General features: G+C 42.7%; 1 protein-coding gene across 1 annotated transcript; it reads right to left on the reverse strand.

Moving 5' to 3' along the window:
- Nucleotides 1-4,913: 4,913 nt before the first annotated feature.
- On the reverse strand, nucleotides 4,914-17,173 carry kcnj16 (potassium inwardly rectifying channel subfamily J member 16). The gene is made up of 2 exons (XM_034708379.1): nucleotides 17,087-17,173; nucleotides 4,914-6,325 (listed from the first exon to the last, which is right to left on the reverse strand). Exon 2 carries the CDS (start codon nucleotides 6,313-6,315, stop codon nucleotides 5,032-5,034), a length of 1,284 nt encoding a protein of 427 aa, XP_034564270.1. The 5' UTR covers nucleotides 6,316-6,325; nucleotides 17,087-17,173; the 3' UTR covers nucleotides 4,914-5,031.
- Between the last annotated feature and the right edge of the window lie 858 nt (nucleotides 17,174-18,031).

Below are 18,031 nucleotides of genomic sequence, written 5' to 3' on the forward strand. Positions count from 1 at the left end.
AATCAGAACAGGGGCAGAATGGATTCTTTTCATTCTCAGGGGGTTTGTAGACAGGGACACATATTTCAGGTAGAGAACCATTAAAAAGTCCATTTTGCAGGATATGTCACCTTTAAAGAAAGATGCAACCAAACTGATGGGGAGATCCTTCATCATGCAGCAAGATAATGACCCCAAACACACTGCAAGAACAACAAAGGAGTTCATCAGGGGTAAGAAGTGGAAGCTTTTAGACTGGTCCAGTCAATCTCCAGACTTAAACTCTATAGAGCAGGGGTGTCAAACTCAAATACACAGAGGGCCAAAATAAAGAAATCAGTGCAAGTCAAGGGCCGGACTGGTTTAATGTTTATTGCAAAACTTATCAGAAAACAACAGCTGAGTGAAGATGATTTATTTTTGTACTCTAGAACAATAGTGATAAAAAACATCTGACAGATATCTCACAACAAGACTCATGGGTAACAAGTTCTCATGGGAATATACTTTTAAAAGAGCTGACAGGAAGTTAACGCTTGACCTTTAGACAGCACTTAAAACAATCTCACACCTGATCCACAGACGGTATAAAAACTATTCCCCATCCACATGAATATACATCTCCTCTATCATTACTTTGAGTCAAAACTACACAGACCTTAATCTGAATATTACAATAACAGCTAACTCTACACTTCATATAACACACCTCTGTACATGATGTAATAATATTTAACAGTTTGTCTATCAGACGCTGACTACCTGACATCTAAGGTAGGGTACAAAGTTTGCATAAGTCTGTATTAGTGACAGCTGATAGAAGTCAAACACAAAGGAAAAACAAAGAAACTTCTGCATCATAAATTAATGTCAGCAATGTCTGTTTATTTACTTTCAAGCCCTTCAGCCAGTTATAAAGATTCATCAATCCAGCGGTCCAGTTCGGGTTGTTTCTGCAGAGTTTTAGGTAAATGAATGACCAATCATTTCAAGAGCAGAGAGCATTAGAGCAAGAACGCGCAGCTGCATTATACCCAGTACAAATCCTGCTACCTTACATTACTACCAGATAGAAAGTCTAAGTTGAAAGCCTGCAATGCTCCTTCTCCTGAACGGTCCTTTAAATTAACAATGCACCTAAGAAGAGCAACCCAAGTTTGCACCCAGCTGTTATAAAGTGTACCAAAAAGAGGAATGTGAGTGTGGTAAACAATATGAGTGGTACAACATCAGAGTTTGAAAAGCTATGTTACATTAATATGAAGCAGAAAGAAATGCTGGAGCAGGCACAGGTGGGATGCTAACGTTAGGGATGCAACAGGAGAGTTGACGTCATCTTGTTTCTCAGGTCAGAAGCTGCAGGTGAAGATTTTTGGAGTTGAGGATGCGCTGCCCATGTTTCAGAAACATAGATGATACCTTGAAGGCATCACAATGCTTTTTTTTTGCCATGCAAGGTTAACATCAATCTATAAACTACTCTCTTCACATACAGCAGTGAGTAGTTGACAGTAGTGTATCCACACCTACTGTACAGGTAACAGAGAGGAAGATGCAACAGACAACGTAAGATATTCTGCATCTTCGAAGGACGCTGATAAAATCCAAGATGTCTTACTGTTGCTTGTACCTTAAGCTGAAACACAACCATCTAATGGACGAATCATTTAAAAAAAAATTGAAGAAGTTAATCTAGGAGTAAGGGCTGCTAAAAAGGCAAAACAAAAGTGTTAAAAACAACTGTTTCACAAGGCAATTTTTACTCTAAGACTTGAACATGAACTGGTTACTCACACCCTTAAAAACGAAATGAATTCATACCCGAAATCCCACTTCTTGAATCCGTTGTATCAGGAGTTGAGTGTGTTGTTATTGTGTGTTCACACCACATTGGAATGAAATCATGTGCATGAGTGAATTCCATGTAAAGTCAACACAAAGACGCGGCTGTGGGAGGTCTTAATGGGTGACACGAATGACACAAATCTTAAATGAACCATTCGTGTCGTGATAGCCAATCAACATAGAGATGCTATGGGGGAACTGGTGCACTGACACACTGGGATCCTAGCTCACCCCCTTCCCCCCCAACCCCTTCATCACTTACTTTAACTCTTCCTGTCCCATTAAAGTTACTAACCATAGACCTTTCTGGAGTCCCTGAGCTCCCTTGTCTCGTAGGTTCCTCTGAGCTGCCGTAGACGTCCTCCTGCTGTGGACGTTCTGGACTCCAACGGCAACAGCTTCTACAACTCGTCTCATCACTATCACCTCTCTCTCTTACTCCTCTCTATCTGTCTTTCCAGACCCAACTCGGTCGAGGCATGATGGCTGATGACAAAAGGAAGTTTTTCCTCACCACTGTAACTAGCTAAATACTGCGATGTGTAATGCTCATGATGGATTAAGGTGGGGTCAGACTGAGTCTTACCCTGTCTTGGTCTTGGGTCTCTGTTCATAATTTGACATAGAGTGGTCTAGACCTGCTCTGTTTGTAAAAGCGTCTTGAGATAACGTTTGTTGTGATTTGGTGCCATACAAATAAAGATTGATTGATTGATTGATTGAGATCCTCTGGCGATGCATGATATTATAAACGTACTCGGGGAGGTTCATTATTTTGGAAATGGAGGACAAATGGATCATGTCTGTGTGAGGCTATCCTTAATTATAAAACACCACCTGCTTTTTTTCCCCATTAACTAAAGGAGCTCGCTTTGAGGAAAGTGAGTGAGGAGGTCGGTTTATCTGGTTTCTTGTGTTTGTTGTTTACAGATTTTTGTTGAACCAGCAAGTTAGCACTGACCCTGTAGAAAAGGCCTCAAAGTTATGTTAAATCCTGTTTGATTTCAGTTCTGTTTAAGTTGTGCTTTCACTTTAAATGTGGGAGGGGCTTCCCCGGCTGGTGTTTGACTGTGAGTGAGGGATGCCATGCAGTGATGAGTAGCTGGTGCAGTGACAGACGAGTGTTAAGAAGCTGGATGTGCATGAATGAAAAGTGAGTATTAATCTGAAAGGATGATTGTAATAGGAAAGTTGATTTATTTTGATGTTGCACTGTGATCTGAGCCACCGTTTGGAGTGTAGATGTTCACCTCGGTGTAACTTTGGACAGTGACTTTAAGTTTGACAAGAAGTTAAGCTCTATTGTTAAAACAAGCTTCTTTCAGCTAAGACTATTAGCAGAAGTGATGCCTTATCTTCCCAGAAATGATTTCAAGAGAGTGATTCACACCTTTGTTACTTCACGCTTAGGTTACTGTAACTCTTTGTTTGTTGGTCTTGAACAGTCAGCATTGCGGCGTCTACAAGTCGTTCAAAATGCAGCCGCCCGCCTGCTGACTGGAAAGAAACGGCGTGATCAAATCAGTCCTGTCCTTGAGTCTTTGCACTGGTTGCCTGTTAACTTTAGGATCCAGTTCAAGGTGTCATTAGTTGTTTTTAAGTGTTTAAAGGTGACATATCACGCTTTTTTCATCAACATATATTGGTCTAAGAGGTCCCCAAAACATGTCTTTAAAGTTTATGCTCAAAAAAACACTTTGAAATCAGATTTTGGTCTGCATGAAAAACCCTCTTCTTCAGTCCTCCTCAGAACAGTCTGCTTTCTCTCTGACCACGCCCCCTCAGGAAGTGGGTGTGACCTCGGCTGTCCAGCACGTTGGTCTAATGTTTACATGTTGGCTGAATATACACGGCTGCTCAGAGATCACGTTACTTCAACCCTCTGAATCTGATCCAGAATCTGATCCTGATGGAGAGGCGCCTGCATCAGGACCTTTCTGAAGGATTGGTCACAGATTTAGTGTTTCTTGTTGTTTTATTTGTCAGTATGTCGACGTGTGTCTTGGTACACAGCTACCAACATGTAGCTATAAGGCTATGCTAACTAGCGCTAGCACTTATCCATGATAAATAAAAATCATCCACTAGATCTTCAAATCTGCAGACGTGGGGAGTCAAACCGACCTCTGCCAGAAAGGCAGCAGGACCTTTCTGAAGGATTGGTCACAGATTTAGTGTTTCTTGTTGTTTTATTTGTCAGTATGTAGACGTGTGTCTTGGTACACAGCTACAGCTACAGCTATGACATGTAGCTATGCTAACTAGCGCTAGCACTTTTCCATGACAAATAAAAATCACCCACTAGATCTTCAAATCTGCAGACGTGGGGAGTCAAACCGACCTTTGTGTTTATTAAGACAGCCTACAACTAGCATGCCTCCCTCCTAAGCTCCTTGTTAGCACACGTGTGCAGGGAATGAAAAACAGAGGAGGGGTTGAGTTGTATTTTATACAGTCTATGGGCTGAACAAGCTCCGAGCTCTGACTTCCTGTTACAGACCGGATGGCGTTGTGACGTATGAAAAACACTGGAAACTGAAACGGCTGGTTTCAGCACACATTTACAGAAAGGTGGAGAAATCAGAACAGGGGCAGAATGGATTCTTTTCATTCTTGGGGGGTTTGTAGACATGCCGGGGAAACATATTTCAGGTAGAGAACCATTGAAAAGTTGATTTTGCATGATATGTCACCTTTAAATGATCTGGCACCGTCTTATTTATTAGACCTTGTACAGCCTCACAGTACTTCCAGAGCACTTAGGTCATCAAACCAGCTGCTCCTGGCAGTACCTCGGTCCAGACTCTCTACCTGTGAGTCTTCTCAGTGGCGGCCCCAAAGCTGTGGAACAGCCTACCTTTCCAGGTTAGAGCTGCACAGTCTGTGGATCACTTTAAAACACTCCTGAAAACCCATCTCTTCTCCTTTCAGTCCCAGCTAAACAAGAATCCTTGGCTTCTTACTTTTTGACTCTTTTATTTCCTAAATTGAGCTCTTACTGTTCTTTTATTGTTTTTATTCATTGTTATATTGTGCATGATTATGTTGTATTTTAATATAAATGCTCTATAAATAAAGTTTGACTTGAATTGACTTGACATGTAGCATAAAAACAGAGTATGAAGTTTTGACATTTTCACACTGGCATCATCAGAATGCTCTTTAGCAGTGTTCTTATTAAAGAAGTGGAGCTCAGTGTCTCCTCTTTCACTTCTCTGAACTCGTGAGGTCATTCGGCAGAGTCAAAGTGTTCGAATGTTGGCTGTCCGCTTGAGGTGAAACAGTTGCTTCAGGGCGACTGTCATTCACCATTTCCACAGTCACCGTCGGAGGCTTCAGAAGCTTTTCTTCGTGATTGTGCTGCAGCGCCCTCGCGGGGCGCGGGGAGGACCTCGGTGAAAGGCGAGGGGAGAGCCGAGGAGAGGGGCGCGGGGAATGCCGGGGGGAGTGTCGAGGAGAAGGCCTCAGCTGCTTCTTGAGTTCGTACTCCTCAGCGCTGACCTCGGGCACCAGAACCTTGGCGGTGTGATTGAACAAAGTGTAATCCACCCTGTAGTTCCTCCTGCTGACGCGGATCATCTCCTGGAACAGCTGACCCCAGAGGATCTCAGCAGGGGTGTACGAGGTTCGGGACTGATGCAGCATCCCTGTGGAGTCGTCCGTGTAGGTAAAAGACACCACCAGCTCAAAGTCTGCTCGCCGTAGATCTGCCAGACTCATGCTGTACAGCGGGCTGCCGGGTGCGATCCTGTGGGAGATGGTGGTAGGCGTTGCCAGGATGATGTCCTTCTGCTGGATCAGCAGGTCTTCGTAGGTCACGTCCACTTTCCCCGTCGCGTGCACCGTGGAGCGCACAATCTGAGCGAGAGCAGTTCCTTCAACGAGGTGATGCCGGCGGAAGTCGCCGACTCTCCAGGAAAGACACAAGAAGCCGTCACGTAGGTTAATGACCGCAGAGTTACTGAAGCCCACCGTCTGCGCTCGCTTCCTAGCCGAGGCCATCTTGGCGACGACAATCCCAATCACGAACGTGTCGATGAAGCAGCTGATGACGTCTTGTATCGTGACGATGATGATTGCGATCATGCAGTTCTCGGACATCCCTCTGAAGCCGTACCCGATGGTGGTTTGGGTCTCCAGGGAGAAGAGGAACGCGGCCGTGAAGCTGCGCACTTCGTACATGCACGGATCGTTCGTGTGGTTCTGGAGGTCTCCGTGAGCGAGAGCGATGACCCAGTATTGGATCCCGAAGAAAAGCCAGGATAGGATGTAAGACAAGGCAAAGATGAGGAACATCACCCTCCATCTGATCTCCACCAACGTGGTGAAGATGTCGGTCACGAACAGGAGCCACTCCTCGGGGACGTGTCGGAACACGACGTTACAGGTTCCCTCTTTCCGAACATACCGATGCTTCTTCGGTTGAGGTCCGTTGTCCGTCTTTACATTGATGTCTTCAGTGGGCTTGACTGAGGTGTACTGTTTATGCATCTTTGAGAGTCTGTGGAGGGAAATGACAAGAGTCAGTTTTATCCATCATCATACTCTTGAAAAAATCAGGCAATCCCAACAAATGTTCTCCTCAGACTCTTTCCAAACAGAGCAGGTCTAGACCAGACTCTATGTTCTATAATTAACAAAGACCCAACATCAAGACAGGATCAGATCCAGTCCCCTCTTACAGACAGGACTCAGTCTGATCTCATCTTAATCCACCATGAGCAGAGCACTTTGCAGCATTTAGCAAGTTACAGTGGCAAGGACAAACTTCCTTTAACAGGCAGAAACCTCCAGCAGGACCAGACTCATGTTAGACACACATCTGCTGAGACCGTGTTGGAGAGAGGGATAGAGGGAGATGAAGAGAGAGAGAGATGATAGTGGGGAGAAGGATAGTAGTAGTTGTAGCAGCTGGAGTCTGGCACGTCCACAGCAGCAGAGATCCAGAGGAACCTACGAGACAAGGGAGCTCAGGGACTCCAGAAAGGTCTAAGAAAAGAGAGAAGAGAGGGAGACCAGAAGAAAGAAAAAGAGGAGAAGAAATGGTGAAGGAATGACAGAAGGAAAGAACGGGATAAGAAAAGGAGACAAAGGATGAAGAAACATGGAAAGAATAAAGAGAGAAAGAAAGAAAGGAATGAAGGGAAAAATGAATAAAAGAAAGAAAGGAAGGAAGGAAGAAAGAAGGAATTAAATAAAGAAAGAAAGAAAGGAGGAAGGAAGGAATGAACGTAAGGAAGGAAGAAAGAAGGATAGAAAGAGGGAATGAAATAAAGAAGAAGGAAGGAATCAAAGAAAGAAGAAAAAAGAAAGAAAGAAAGAAGAAGGAAGGAAGGAAGGAAGAGGGAGGGCTGAAAGAAAGAAGGAAAAAGAAAGAAGGAAAGAAAGAAAGAACGAAAGAAAGGAATCTACAGCAGAGATCCAGAGGAACCTACGAGACAAGGGAGCTCAGGGACTCCAGAAAGGTCTATGGTTAGTAACTTTAATGGGACAGGAAGAGTTAAAGTGAGAGACAGGCAGAGAGAGGAGAGAGAGGGAAAGACAGGATCCCCCGTGTGTCAGTCTAAGCCTATAGCAGCATAACTAAGACCTGGTCCAAGCCTGATCCAGCTCTCACTATAAGCTTTATCAAAAAGGAAAGAAAGAATGAAAGAAAGAAAGTAAGGAAGGAAGGAAGAAAGAAGGAAAGAACGAGGGAATTAATTAAAGAAGAAGGAAAAAGAACGAAGGAAAGAAAGCAGGAAGGAAGGAAGGACGGAAAGAGAAGGAATGAAAAAGAAAGAAAGCAAAAAAGAAAGAAAGAAAGAAAGAAAGAAAGAAAGAAAGAAAGAAAGAAAGAAAGAAAGAAAGAAAGAAAGGATGAATAACAGACCCCAAAAAAGGAATCTACAGCAGAGATCCAGAGGAACCTACGAGACAAGGGAGCTCAGGGACTCCAGAAAGGTCTATGGTTAGTAACTTTAATGGGACAGGAAGAGTCTAAGTGAGAGACAGGCAGAGAGAGGAGAGAGAGGGAAAGACAGGATCCCAGTGTGTCAGTCTAAGCCTATAGCAGCATAACTAAGACCTGGTCCAAGCCTGATCCAGCTCTAACTATAAGCTTTATCAAAAAGGAAAGTTTGAAGCCTACTCTTAAAAGTAGAGAGGGTGTCTGCCTCCCGGACCCTGACTGGTAGATGATTCCAAAGGAGAGGGGCCTGATAACTGAAGGCTCTACCTCCCATACTACTTTTAGAGACACATTTACAATGCATTTATGCTAAAGTTGTTTGGTAGGATTTTCTGCACAGCATGGTATCTGCTGTAGCTTCTTCATTTGAGCTACCACTAGGGGGCCCGGCCTCTTGAACCTTTAAATATTACACCTGACCTTTAGTGTAAAAAAAGAAATGACCTCAAGCCTAATGACAGCTGGGGTTAGCTTGAGCACACACGTCTGATGGATGGATGGTTAGACAGACCAATCTTAGGTCCAACATTTCTGGGAAATCTAATTACTCTCCTCTCCTGACCAGATTCCTAAACCTGCAACATTTCTCATCGTGAACTCAGATATCTGTGGTATCTTTTTTTTGTTGTTCGGCTGACCCCCCAAATGTCAGGCGGTCAATGGAGTGATGCAGGTCATGAGAACAGGAGCAGACAGACAGACCAGTTACCGGGTGCTGTCTGGTCTCTGACCCACATGAGGACCAATCTGACACGAAAATCCGGTTGTTTTTTTTCGTGGGTAATCACAAATCAGAGGAGTCGTACCCTCGACGTACGTTTTTCTAAGCCTGTAAACAAACAGATGAAGTTACAGAGAACAGCTGTTTGAGAGCTGCAGCTCAATTGTATTAATTCTGATTGATAACACACACTTGCATGTGTTTCCACAGCTGGGAAGGAAACGACTGAAACAACCAGCTCAACAAAAATGCAGAGTACTCTCACACAACTTTACAGAAAACAGTCACCAACACACACACTGGTCTTTCCCAATTTACTACTTTCTTTCTCCAAGGAAACAACTAACAGCAGAGTCTAACAGGTTTAAACATTGGCCTTTCACTAGAAATCTACAGCCTCTTTCACCCCTCCTATAGCATCTCTTACAATACATAATATACACTCAGATATAGAGCAAAACGTCCATGAGAGCAGTTATGCTTTTTACTCTTGGTTTAATATCTCTCCCAGCTCAGTTTATAAAACAAATATTGAATTGTTTCATTAAGGAGTTATTATTTTAAAGTCCTATGTTTTGCCTCTGAGCAGAGACAGGAAATGTGGCCAGTAGAGAGCTGGGGAAAACTTGCCACGAAGGGTCATGACCAAGCGGTGACCTCCAGTTTTAAAAATATGAAGCACATGCAGAAGTGCTAAAAACTGCAGTTCACTGAGCGTCCACTAGAGGCTGGCTGCAGAAACACAGGAAACCACATACACACCCATTCAAAGAGACGATCTTTACAGCAGAGATAAACATGTTTACAGCCTGGTTCAAAAAACAGCTCAGGTCTGAAGAGCTCAGTTCTCTATCAGCACACACTGTACGATGGGTGAAATTATTTAGAAGTTGTTATTTTTGAAGATATTAAGATTACAAGTTTTGCCCAAATAAGGGCGTAGCTGACTTGATTGACAGACAGGCACCCTGTAGCTGCTGGCGAACAGGCTAAAGGCCCGCCTCTTTACCTCACACTAGCTTGGACGATGTCTGGTTGATTTCAACATTTTAAATATGGCACCCACCGACGATCGGCTTCAAAACAGCAGTTCGGAAACAGACGGGTGACTTAACGGATACTACGTCCATTTATTATACAGTCTATGGTCATGGCTGGGAGTCGAACCAGTGACTGCTGCAACGTGGACTCTAAGCTCCGTACACAAGGTGAACGTTTAAACTGCTTGGTAAGCCAGGGCCCTGAACTAGAAGTGATTTATTAAAACTGTGAATGCATCAAAAGCTTTGGCCACATTTTCACTCCTGCAGAGTTCATGGAACTTTCTGAACAGCCTGCCCCTGAAATTTGTTATTCACAAAGGTCCCTCAAAGTGGGAAGGTTTACCTATCAGATGGGAGAGGTGGGAAAAGGTGCTTTGGTAATCAGTGTACTGGTTACAAGATATCCTATAGTCTTGAGTCTGACGCTATGATGACAGTTTATTGGTGTAATATCAATGCTGCATGACGTATTCACAGTGTAGACCAGGAGTGTCATACTCATTTCAGTTCAGGGGCCACACACAGCCCAAATTGATCTGAAGTGGGCCGGACCAGCAAAATCCTAACATAATATGTTTGTATGGTCTTTTTTGCCATGATGAGTCTCACAGTGGGCTTTTGCTCTTTAAGCACTGAGACCTGCTGCGAACACACCAAACACACAAGTTATCCATTCACCTGACACCGAGTTTAATGTTTACTGCAAAAGAACAGATAAATAAAGTTGACTATTTTGGACCCCTCAGCTCCAGCATGAACAGTTTGCTTGCTGGACAGTGTTGTATGCAGCGGTGTAGTGCTAGTGTTAGTAGTTAGTGGATCATCTTATTATTGGATTATGCAAACAGCAAGTCATTTATTTTATCACTTTGAGAAAAAAAGTCTTGAAAAAAAGAAACGCTTTTCAGCTTCTGGTTGACTCAGTCAGCACCATAGACTGTATACAATATGCTGCTCGACTGCTGTCCAGCTATTGTGATGTAAAGAGGCTGGCTGACTAGCCAACAACTACAGTGTTCCCGCCTGTCAGTCAAGTCAGCTGTGCCTCTCATTGGAAGACTCATAATCTCAATATCTTCCAAATTGCCGCATTAGAAAAAAATTCAACCCTTACAGTGTGTGCCGATAGAGAAATGATCTATCCAGACTACACTGGTCTTTTGTACCAGGCTGTAAACATGTGTATTTCTACTGTAAAGATCGTCTTGAGCCAGCCTCAAGTGGATCCTCAATGAACTGCAGTTTTTAGCACTTCCACATTGGACTCATATTTTATAGACCAGAGGTTGCCGCCTGATCTCAACTGAATTTTGCAAATAGCAAGTAATCTATTTTCTCACTTTAAGAAAAAAAGCATTGTTCAGGTTTTGGTTTACTCCTATGATTTTATGTGACCCCCCAGAGGACAAATCTGAAATAGTAGTTACTTTTATTGAAAAATTCCAGTTAATGTGTTCTCTGTAATTTCTTCACTTTGCAAAGTGGTTCCGCGGGCCGGATTTGAACCTTTGGCGGGCCGGGTTTGGCCCGCGGGCCGCATGTTTGACACCCCTGGTGTAGACAAATGAGCAGGAAAGAGACACCATCACCCATCATCCCAGTTACTTGCAATACATTTCACCCCTGCTTCTTGCAGAAATGTCACCAGGAAGCAGTGAGGAAAAAGTCAGAGTGAAAAGTAAGTGTTCAGACTGAAAATTTAAAGAAACTTTCTGCTATAAGCTTAGACTGACACACTGGGATCCTGTCTTTCCCTCTCTCTGCCTGTCTCTCACTTTAACTCTTCCTGTCCCATTAAAGTTACTAACCATAGACCTTTCTGGAGTCCCTGAGCTCCCTTGTCTCGTGGACGTGTGAATCCTGAAATACAGAGATGTTTCCATTCCAAGGTCTCTGTCTGCTGAAGCAGTCGCCTCAGACCTTTTTTTTTTCTGGGTGGTGGTCAAAGAGCTGTCAGACGGCCAATAAAGGAAGCACCGCCGCGCTGAACTGGTCGAAGTCAGCAGGGGAAAAATGAATGTGGAAACTGGAACGGTGTCACGGTGCGATCACGGGCAGAGGAAGGATCAATCACAGCCAAACCACTGAGAGCATCCTCTCCGCCCAAAACAAATGGGGTTTGAATCACCGCTATCTGACTGAGTGAACTGGGCTCCTCTCACAGACTCCACTTTATCCTGGCTGCAGCCGGCGTCCGCACTGCCAGACTGTGGAGCTCACTCCATGAGCTCATAGAAACAACGTCCTCTCAGCTTCCCGTGATCCCTGAGTACCCGGGTACAGAGGAGGAGAGATAAACACGGCATCCTCATGGAAAACCAAAGGATGGGAGTGACTGCGATGTTCAGAGAATGATCTGGCAAGTTTATCTGTAATTGAAGGATCGATTAAGTTATTTTAGGCTTTAAAGGTGTCAGTGATAGGTCAGCCTGACAGTGAGTGGATCACACACTGTGATGGAAAACCTCTGATGATGATGATGGGCAGAAAGTTTGTCATTAGAAAAGTAAAGATTTCATGTAGCACCAGAGTGACCTGAAAGAGGACATTTAGGACTCTGACTACTCTTCAGGTGACCTAAATCTGAACTTTGCTTTCAGTGTGACCTTAGATATTAAAAGTCTGCTTTCTGCTATCAGGCCCCTCTCCTTTGGAATCATCTACCAGTCAGGGTCCGGGAGGCAGACACCCTCTCTACTTTTAAGAGTAGGCTTCAAACTTTCCTTTTTGATAAAGCTTATAGTTAGAGCTGGATCAGGCTTGGACCAGGTCTTAGTTATGCTGCTATAGGCTTAGACTGACACACTGGGATCCTGTCTTTCCCTCTCTCTCCTCTCTCTGCCTGTCTCTCACTTTAACTCTTCCTGTCCCATTAAAGTTACTAACCATAGACCTTTCTGGGGTCCCTGAGCTCCCTTGTCTCGTAGGTTCCTCTGGATCTCTGCTGCTGTGGACGTGCCAGACTCCAGCTGCTACAACTACTACTATCCGTCTCCCCACTATCATCTCTCTCTCTCTCTTCATCTCCCTCTATCCCTCTCTCCAACACGGTCTCAGCAGATGTGTGTCTAACATGAGTCTGGTCCTGCTGGAGGTTTCTGCCTGTTAAAGGAAGTTTGTCCTTGCCACTGTAACTTGCTAAATGCTGCAAAGTGCTCTGCTCATGGTGGATTAAGATGAGATCAGACTGAGTCCTGTCTAGAAGATGGGACTGGATGTGATCCTGGTCTTGATGTTGGGTCTTTGTTAGTAATAGAACATAGAGAACGGTCTAGCCCTGCAGCAGGTTCAGGATACGTTCTATGACAACATGAAGAATGATTAGCCGCTCTCCTCTGCTGATTACTAATAAGCAATAAGTTCTGTCATTTTATCGCCCAGCTCTGGTGAGTCTGCACAAACTCACTAAACTCAAACTCCATAAAAGATCTGCTTTGTTCTGTGCAGATCAAGTGGACTTAGCAGCTCTAACTTTGAGTGGTACAAATGAAGAAGAGTTACATAATCCCATCTGTGTCCGTAATAAATTCAACCTCCAAAGATAAAACTAATCCACGACTAAGTCTGCCTTCATAAACATGACTCAAAGTGTTGTTGGAGTGAGATTTACAAGAAGAGCATCTGGGACGTCTGCTCCGTAAAAACAGACTTTTTCTAATGATTCAAGACACTCTGGAGGAATTTTCCACGACTTCCATCCCTCTCCTGCAGCATACAGCATGTCATGTTTTAAAGTGCATGCAAAGTGCAAAATGACCCCACCGTTTGAAGCTTTGCAGCTGTAATCAAATGCATTTCCTCTCTATGATGTGGTTCTATCCTCTGCTTGTCCCCTGTGTTGTGTTGACCCACTAGGTTGAGCTGTTTTCTCCACATTCTCTCTGCCCCCTTTGTGGAGCTTATGACCTGAAACAAAGTGCTCTGTGTACAAAACAAGACTTCACACAGAACAACCCCCTACAACCAAAACACATCCTGACCTTTGGCACAAAGTTTCCACTGCACTCTGCTTGAACGAGGCTCTGATACTCCAGATTTCTGAGGTTGGAGCCGTCGCTTTTTCTCCCTCCTCTGAGCATCTTTTGTATTCTAAAGTTAGACTCCAGGTCCGCCGTCACCCACCGCTGACAATAGGATGAACTCTGGAAACAACTTAGGCAATTGGCTTGTTTCCTCTGCTGCTCGGGGCACTAACAACTCCATTACATGCTCACTTATTGCAAATGACATTGTGCCACCCATCTGTGGTTCACTGGAACAGAACCGTGTACACGGGTGGCTAGTCTTAAATCTGCCCTGCAGCCTTCTACCACCTTTAATGACTTTCAAAACCTCAATATTGCAAAGTATTTCCGTCTTAACAAGTCCCTGAACCTCTCACCCGCTTGTCGAAGCGAGCGTTCTGCAGCAGCAGCTGTAAGATGACTCAGCCGTTTCTTAGAAGAAGTGTAAAAGCGATGAAGAGTCTGCACCACGTGTGAAGTTTGTTTGATGCGGTTTGAAGGCCAGACTCGAGGAAGGACTTTTATTCTCTATTCCTGAAGGTTAATGGTTTACCCGAGCTTCAAAGTGCCAGCTCGACCAGAACACGTGTTTGCTTTGGTTTTGCTTCATCAGAAAATCTTAATGTTGCTTTGAAAGGAGGGACCCAGGTGCAGCACAGAACCGTTCCCCCAGCATCGTCTCTCTGCTCTCTCTCTCTTTAGTTTGACTTCACACGGCGACACTGACTTTAAATCAGTCATTTATTGGTCTTAAAGTATTTCCACAGCAGCAGACAGTTTGTGATTCCTCTTTGCAGAGACTCAACCCGACCCTCAGAATTACCAGTCCTGCATGCTGCACTGTTTCAAAGATCAATAGTCTGGTATTTATGAAACAGAGTCAGCCCTGTTGTGACAGCAGGGACGTGCCTCACACATGCTTGTCTTGTTTCCCTCTACACAACACTCCCCTTCTTTTCTATTCCAACATAACGACAACATTTATCTGCAATTCAGGAAATATTAAGGAAATTGTAAAAGAGAGAAATTGTGCACTTCTTCCTGTCCATTTGTTTTAATGTTGTGTTGATTCTGGCGCCCCCTGTGGAGGAAATTGGTAGTGGGTTTTTTTTCCAGGATGAAGACTGCATTTCCCATGAGCACCATCACCCACTGTGATAAAGATACATCTGCCGCCAAAGCGTGCATTTGTTGTGGAAGCGAATGAATGAAACTTTGGAAGCTCTGATTTGTTACCGTTAGCTTACAAAAGTTGAGCAGACGTATCGGTTTAACGTTGTCATGGTGTCATTACCAATAAATGTTTGAATAAGGTGAATATGCACACGGTTTAACTCATGAGTCCTGAAAGAGAAGTGAAGCATTCACATGCCGGCTTAAATATTAAATCCTGTTAGCGGACAGTTAGCTCTTTTAGCTAGTAAAGCTCAGGTTGAGGCGTTTCTTTGCTGAGGCAATATGTCAACGTACGTCTGTTTGATAATCCTGCTCCAGTTTCAGACATGAGGATGAAACAAACGTCAAAAGAGAATTATCTAAAGAAGAAAACTCCTCCTGCTTGATGACTTACTTCTCACTGACAGACTTTAGCAGCAGAACTCGAAACAGAGACACTTCAGGGGGAGGGACGAATATACACTCATGGAAAATCTGACCTGAATACAGGAACTGAAATTCAGTATTCAGAAATATGAATTTAATAAGAGTGTGATTCCCAGGGGTAAAACTCCTGACTGTGCCTTTAACAGAACAGGTGTTTAACAAGCTGTGACTGATTGATGCACCGAGATGCAAACTAAACATTGAAACAGATTTTCCTGAACATTAAATATTTTTATAAACACATTTTTATCAATGTGCTTATACAGGAGATGTCATCTGAGCGTGTTTTAATCCAGATATTTGTTCTTTTTCAAGCAGTATAACTGGCAAGATTGTATAATTTTATTATTTATAATTGTATTTAATATTTTAATTTTTTTATATTACATATTTCTGATATTTTTATTGTTTTAATCTTGTATCTTTTGCAGTTTTTATTAATCAAATATAGTGTTATTTATTTTATTTGTTGATGCGCATACCTTTTTTTTTTTTTAAGTTGTATTTTTTGGGCTTTTTGCCTTTATTCCATTGGACAGCTGAAGAGAGACAGGAAGTATGGGGAGCAGAGTGGGGGAAGACATGCAGGAAATGGTTGACCGGTCAGGAATCGAACCGGTGACCCCTGCGACAAGGACCGCAGCCTCTGCATGTGGGGCACCCAGACAGTGATCATAACCTTTTAATCTCTCTTATATCTCCGTCACTTTGAGGATCTTTTGCTGCAGCTTTTTAAACTTTTAGTCATCGTCTTCCTCACATTTCTCTCTCATTGAATTTGAGTTTTTCTTATTTTTAAAGTTCTTTGTATCCCTGTTTTTAAAAATAAAGATTATTATTTTTTATTATCATCATTATTAACCCTCCTGTTATGTTCGTATCTTTGGGACAGCAATAATGTTCCTGGGTCAATTTGACCCGGGGCATATTCAATTAATTAATTCCAAAAGGGTCAGAACCCCAAAAAATCCCAATACACATTTTTTTTTTAATCAAATTTTTAACTCCATTACTAAACATTTAAATCAAGATTTGGTCCATTGGTGTTTTTTAATTCTCACAAAGCATGGTTCAATGAGGATAACTTTTTTTTCATTAAAATTCATGTTAAAACTATTTTTTAAAAGTACATTGGAAAGCCCTAAATATAAATAAAATAGTTTTATATGACAGATTTTTGTTTATTTTATTTTGAATTTTGATTTTTTTTCTTTCTAGAATCTAGAAAGAATCTTTCTTGTTGCACTTTCTGCTGACAGACACAAAAAACTAAAACTTAAATGCCCAAGTTTCTTTGATTTTTGAGACTTTCATGAACCGTCCCAAAACAAGAATTAATTTATTCACATCCCCGTTTCAAATATCTGCTCATTCTTCTCCTTAAAGCGTGCAATATCCACATTTCTTTTCTTATCTACGACTCTCATTGTTCAGCTTTCATTGTGGAACCTGATCTCAAACTTTGCTTATCACCTTGACCACATCTTGTCGAGGTTTTTGAAGCATTCAGGGATTGTGTTACTGCTCTTAATGCTGCAGCTCAGATTACTGATTGTTCTGCTGACCACAAGCTTTGCACACTTGTTGCTGCAGATTTTTTTTATCACTGTGACAACTTAAAAACAAGGAGCAGGGTCAGATATCATCTTAACAAGGTTTTTATGAAGAAGTACAGTTTGTATTCGGTTTAGTAGAAGACGTGAGTCATTGTCAGTGTTTTTAGGAACACTGAGGTTAATATTTAAAGGAGATTTTACTCTGATTAGGAAGTAAATAAGGACAGTTTTTGCTATCTAAATGCTTTAAAGTGACTTCAGAGTCTTACAGAACTCATAAGATATAAAAACACTTAAAAACTCTCTCTCTATATTTTATTAATCAACCATTAATTCAAATCTCTGCTCAGAACAGAATGAAAACACACACTCAGATTGATTCTTACCTTCAGGTGAAATAAAGCTGAGCCAGCCGGGCGCAGGAGTGTGTGTACCTGTGTGTGGAAGCTCTCAGGGTTGTACAGTAGCACAGCAGTCACCTGCAGGAGTGAACCAGCCCACTTGTCACAGCAAAAACTAAAGATTAACACCTCCCTGCAGCATCACATGGTGTCACACGGACAGGTGACTGTGTTTGTCTGTTGTGTCTCTGAATGCAGGAAAATATGAATATGCATGAGTGTGTGCCGAGGATATAACTTTGTGATCTAACACTCTGTAATTTATCACTCATCAATAGAGGGCTGAGCTGCACTCACAGTTATACTTCTGCTTTATGACAGAGATTCTTAATTCTGCAAACTAAGCAGGTAAAACCTTAAAATTCAGAGGTGCAAAGATTTGATCCTCTGCATTTATAACCATGTGGATAAACGATGTGGCCTCACATTCAATTCTAAATCCTATAAGTCTAATTCCTGCTGTCAGGGCTGGTGTTGTAAAAGAAAAGGGTTTTAGAATCCCTCTAGAAGAACAGATCACTCAAGAAATGAAGGGTGCTCAAAGCTACGAATTTCAGCATCGATGAAACAGAAATTAAAGTCATGCTAACAAACTAGTCTGAAGGTGAGATATCTCAGGAAACTGTCAGAATTAAGCAGAATATATTCAACAAAGCTAAACATGGGGGTGGCAGAGTCTGAAGACGTCAAATCAGCTTTCAGAGTGAGTCTACAGTTAGCAGAGCTAGCACCTCCTGCAGGTTAGCATCCTCAAGCCTGTGCTGGTTCCTCATGTCTCTGGTGGAGTGGTTATATGTCAGTTGAACCAGACACAGCTTACATACAACTTTATCTCCATTTACTAGATCAACATACTGACAAACCACGCCGTGCTACCAGACGACATCGTCACCTGTGATCATTTACATCCAGGTAGTAGAGCTTTAGAGC

The sequence above is a fragment of the Notolabrus celidotus genome, chromosome 18 (assembly GCF_009762535.1).
Source record: "Notolabrus celidotus isolate fNotCel1 chromosome 18, fNotCel1.pri, whole genome shotgun sequence".
NCBI classification, from domain to species: Eukaryota; Metazoa; Chordata; class Actinopteri; order Labriformes; family Labridae; genus Notolabrus; species Notolabrus celidotus.

Excerpts from the sequence above, each read along its gene's own strand:
- kcnj16 (XM_034708379.1), bottom strand. The coding sequence starts at position 6,315 with ATGCATAAACAGTACACCTCAGTCAAGCCCACTGAAGACATCAATGTA.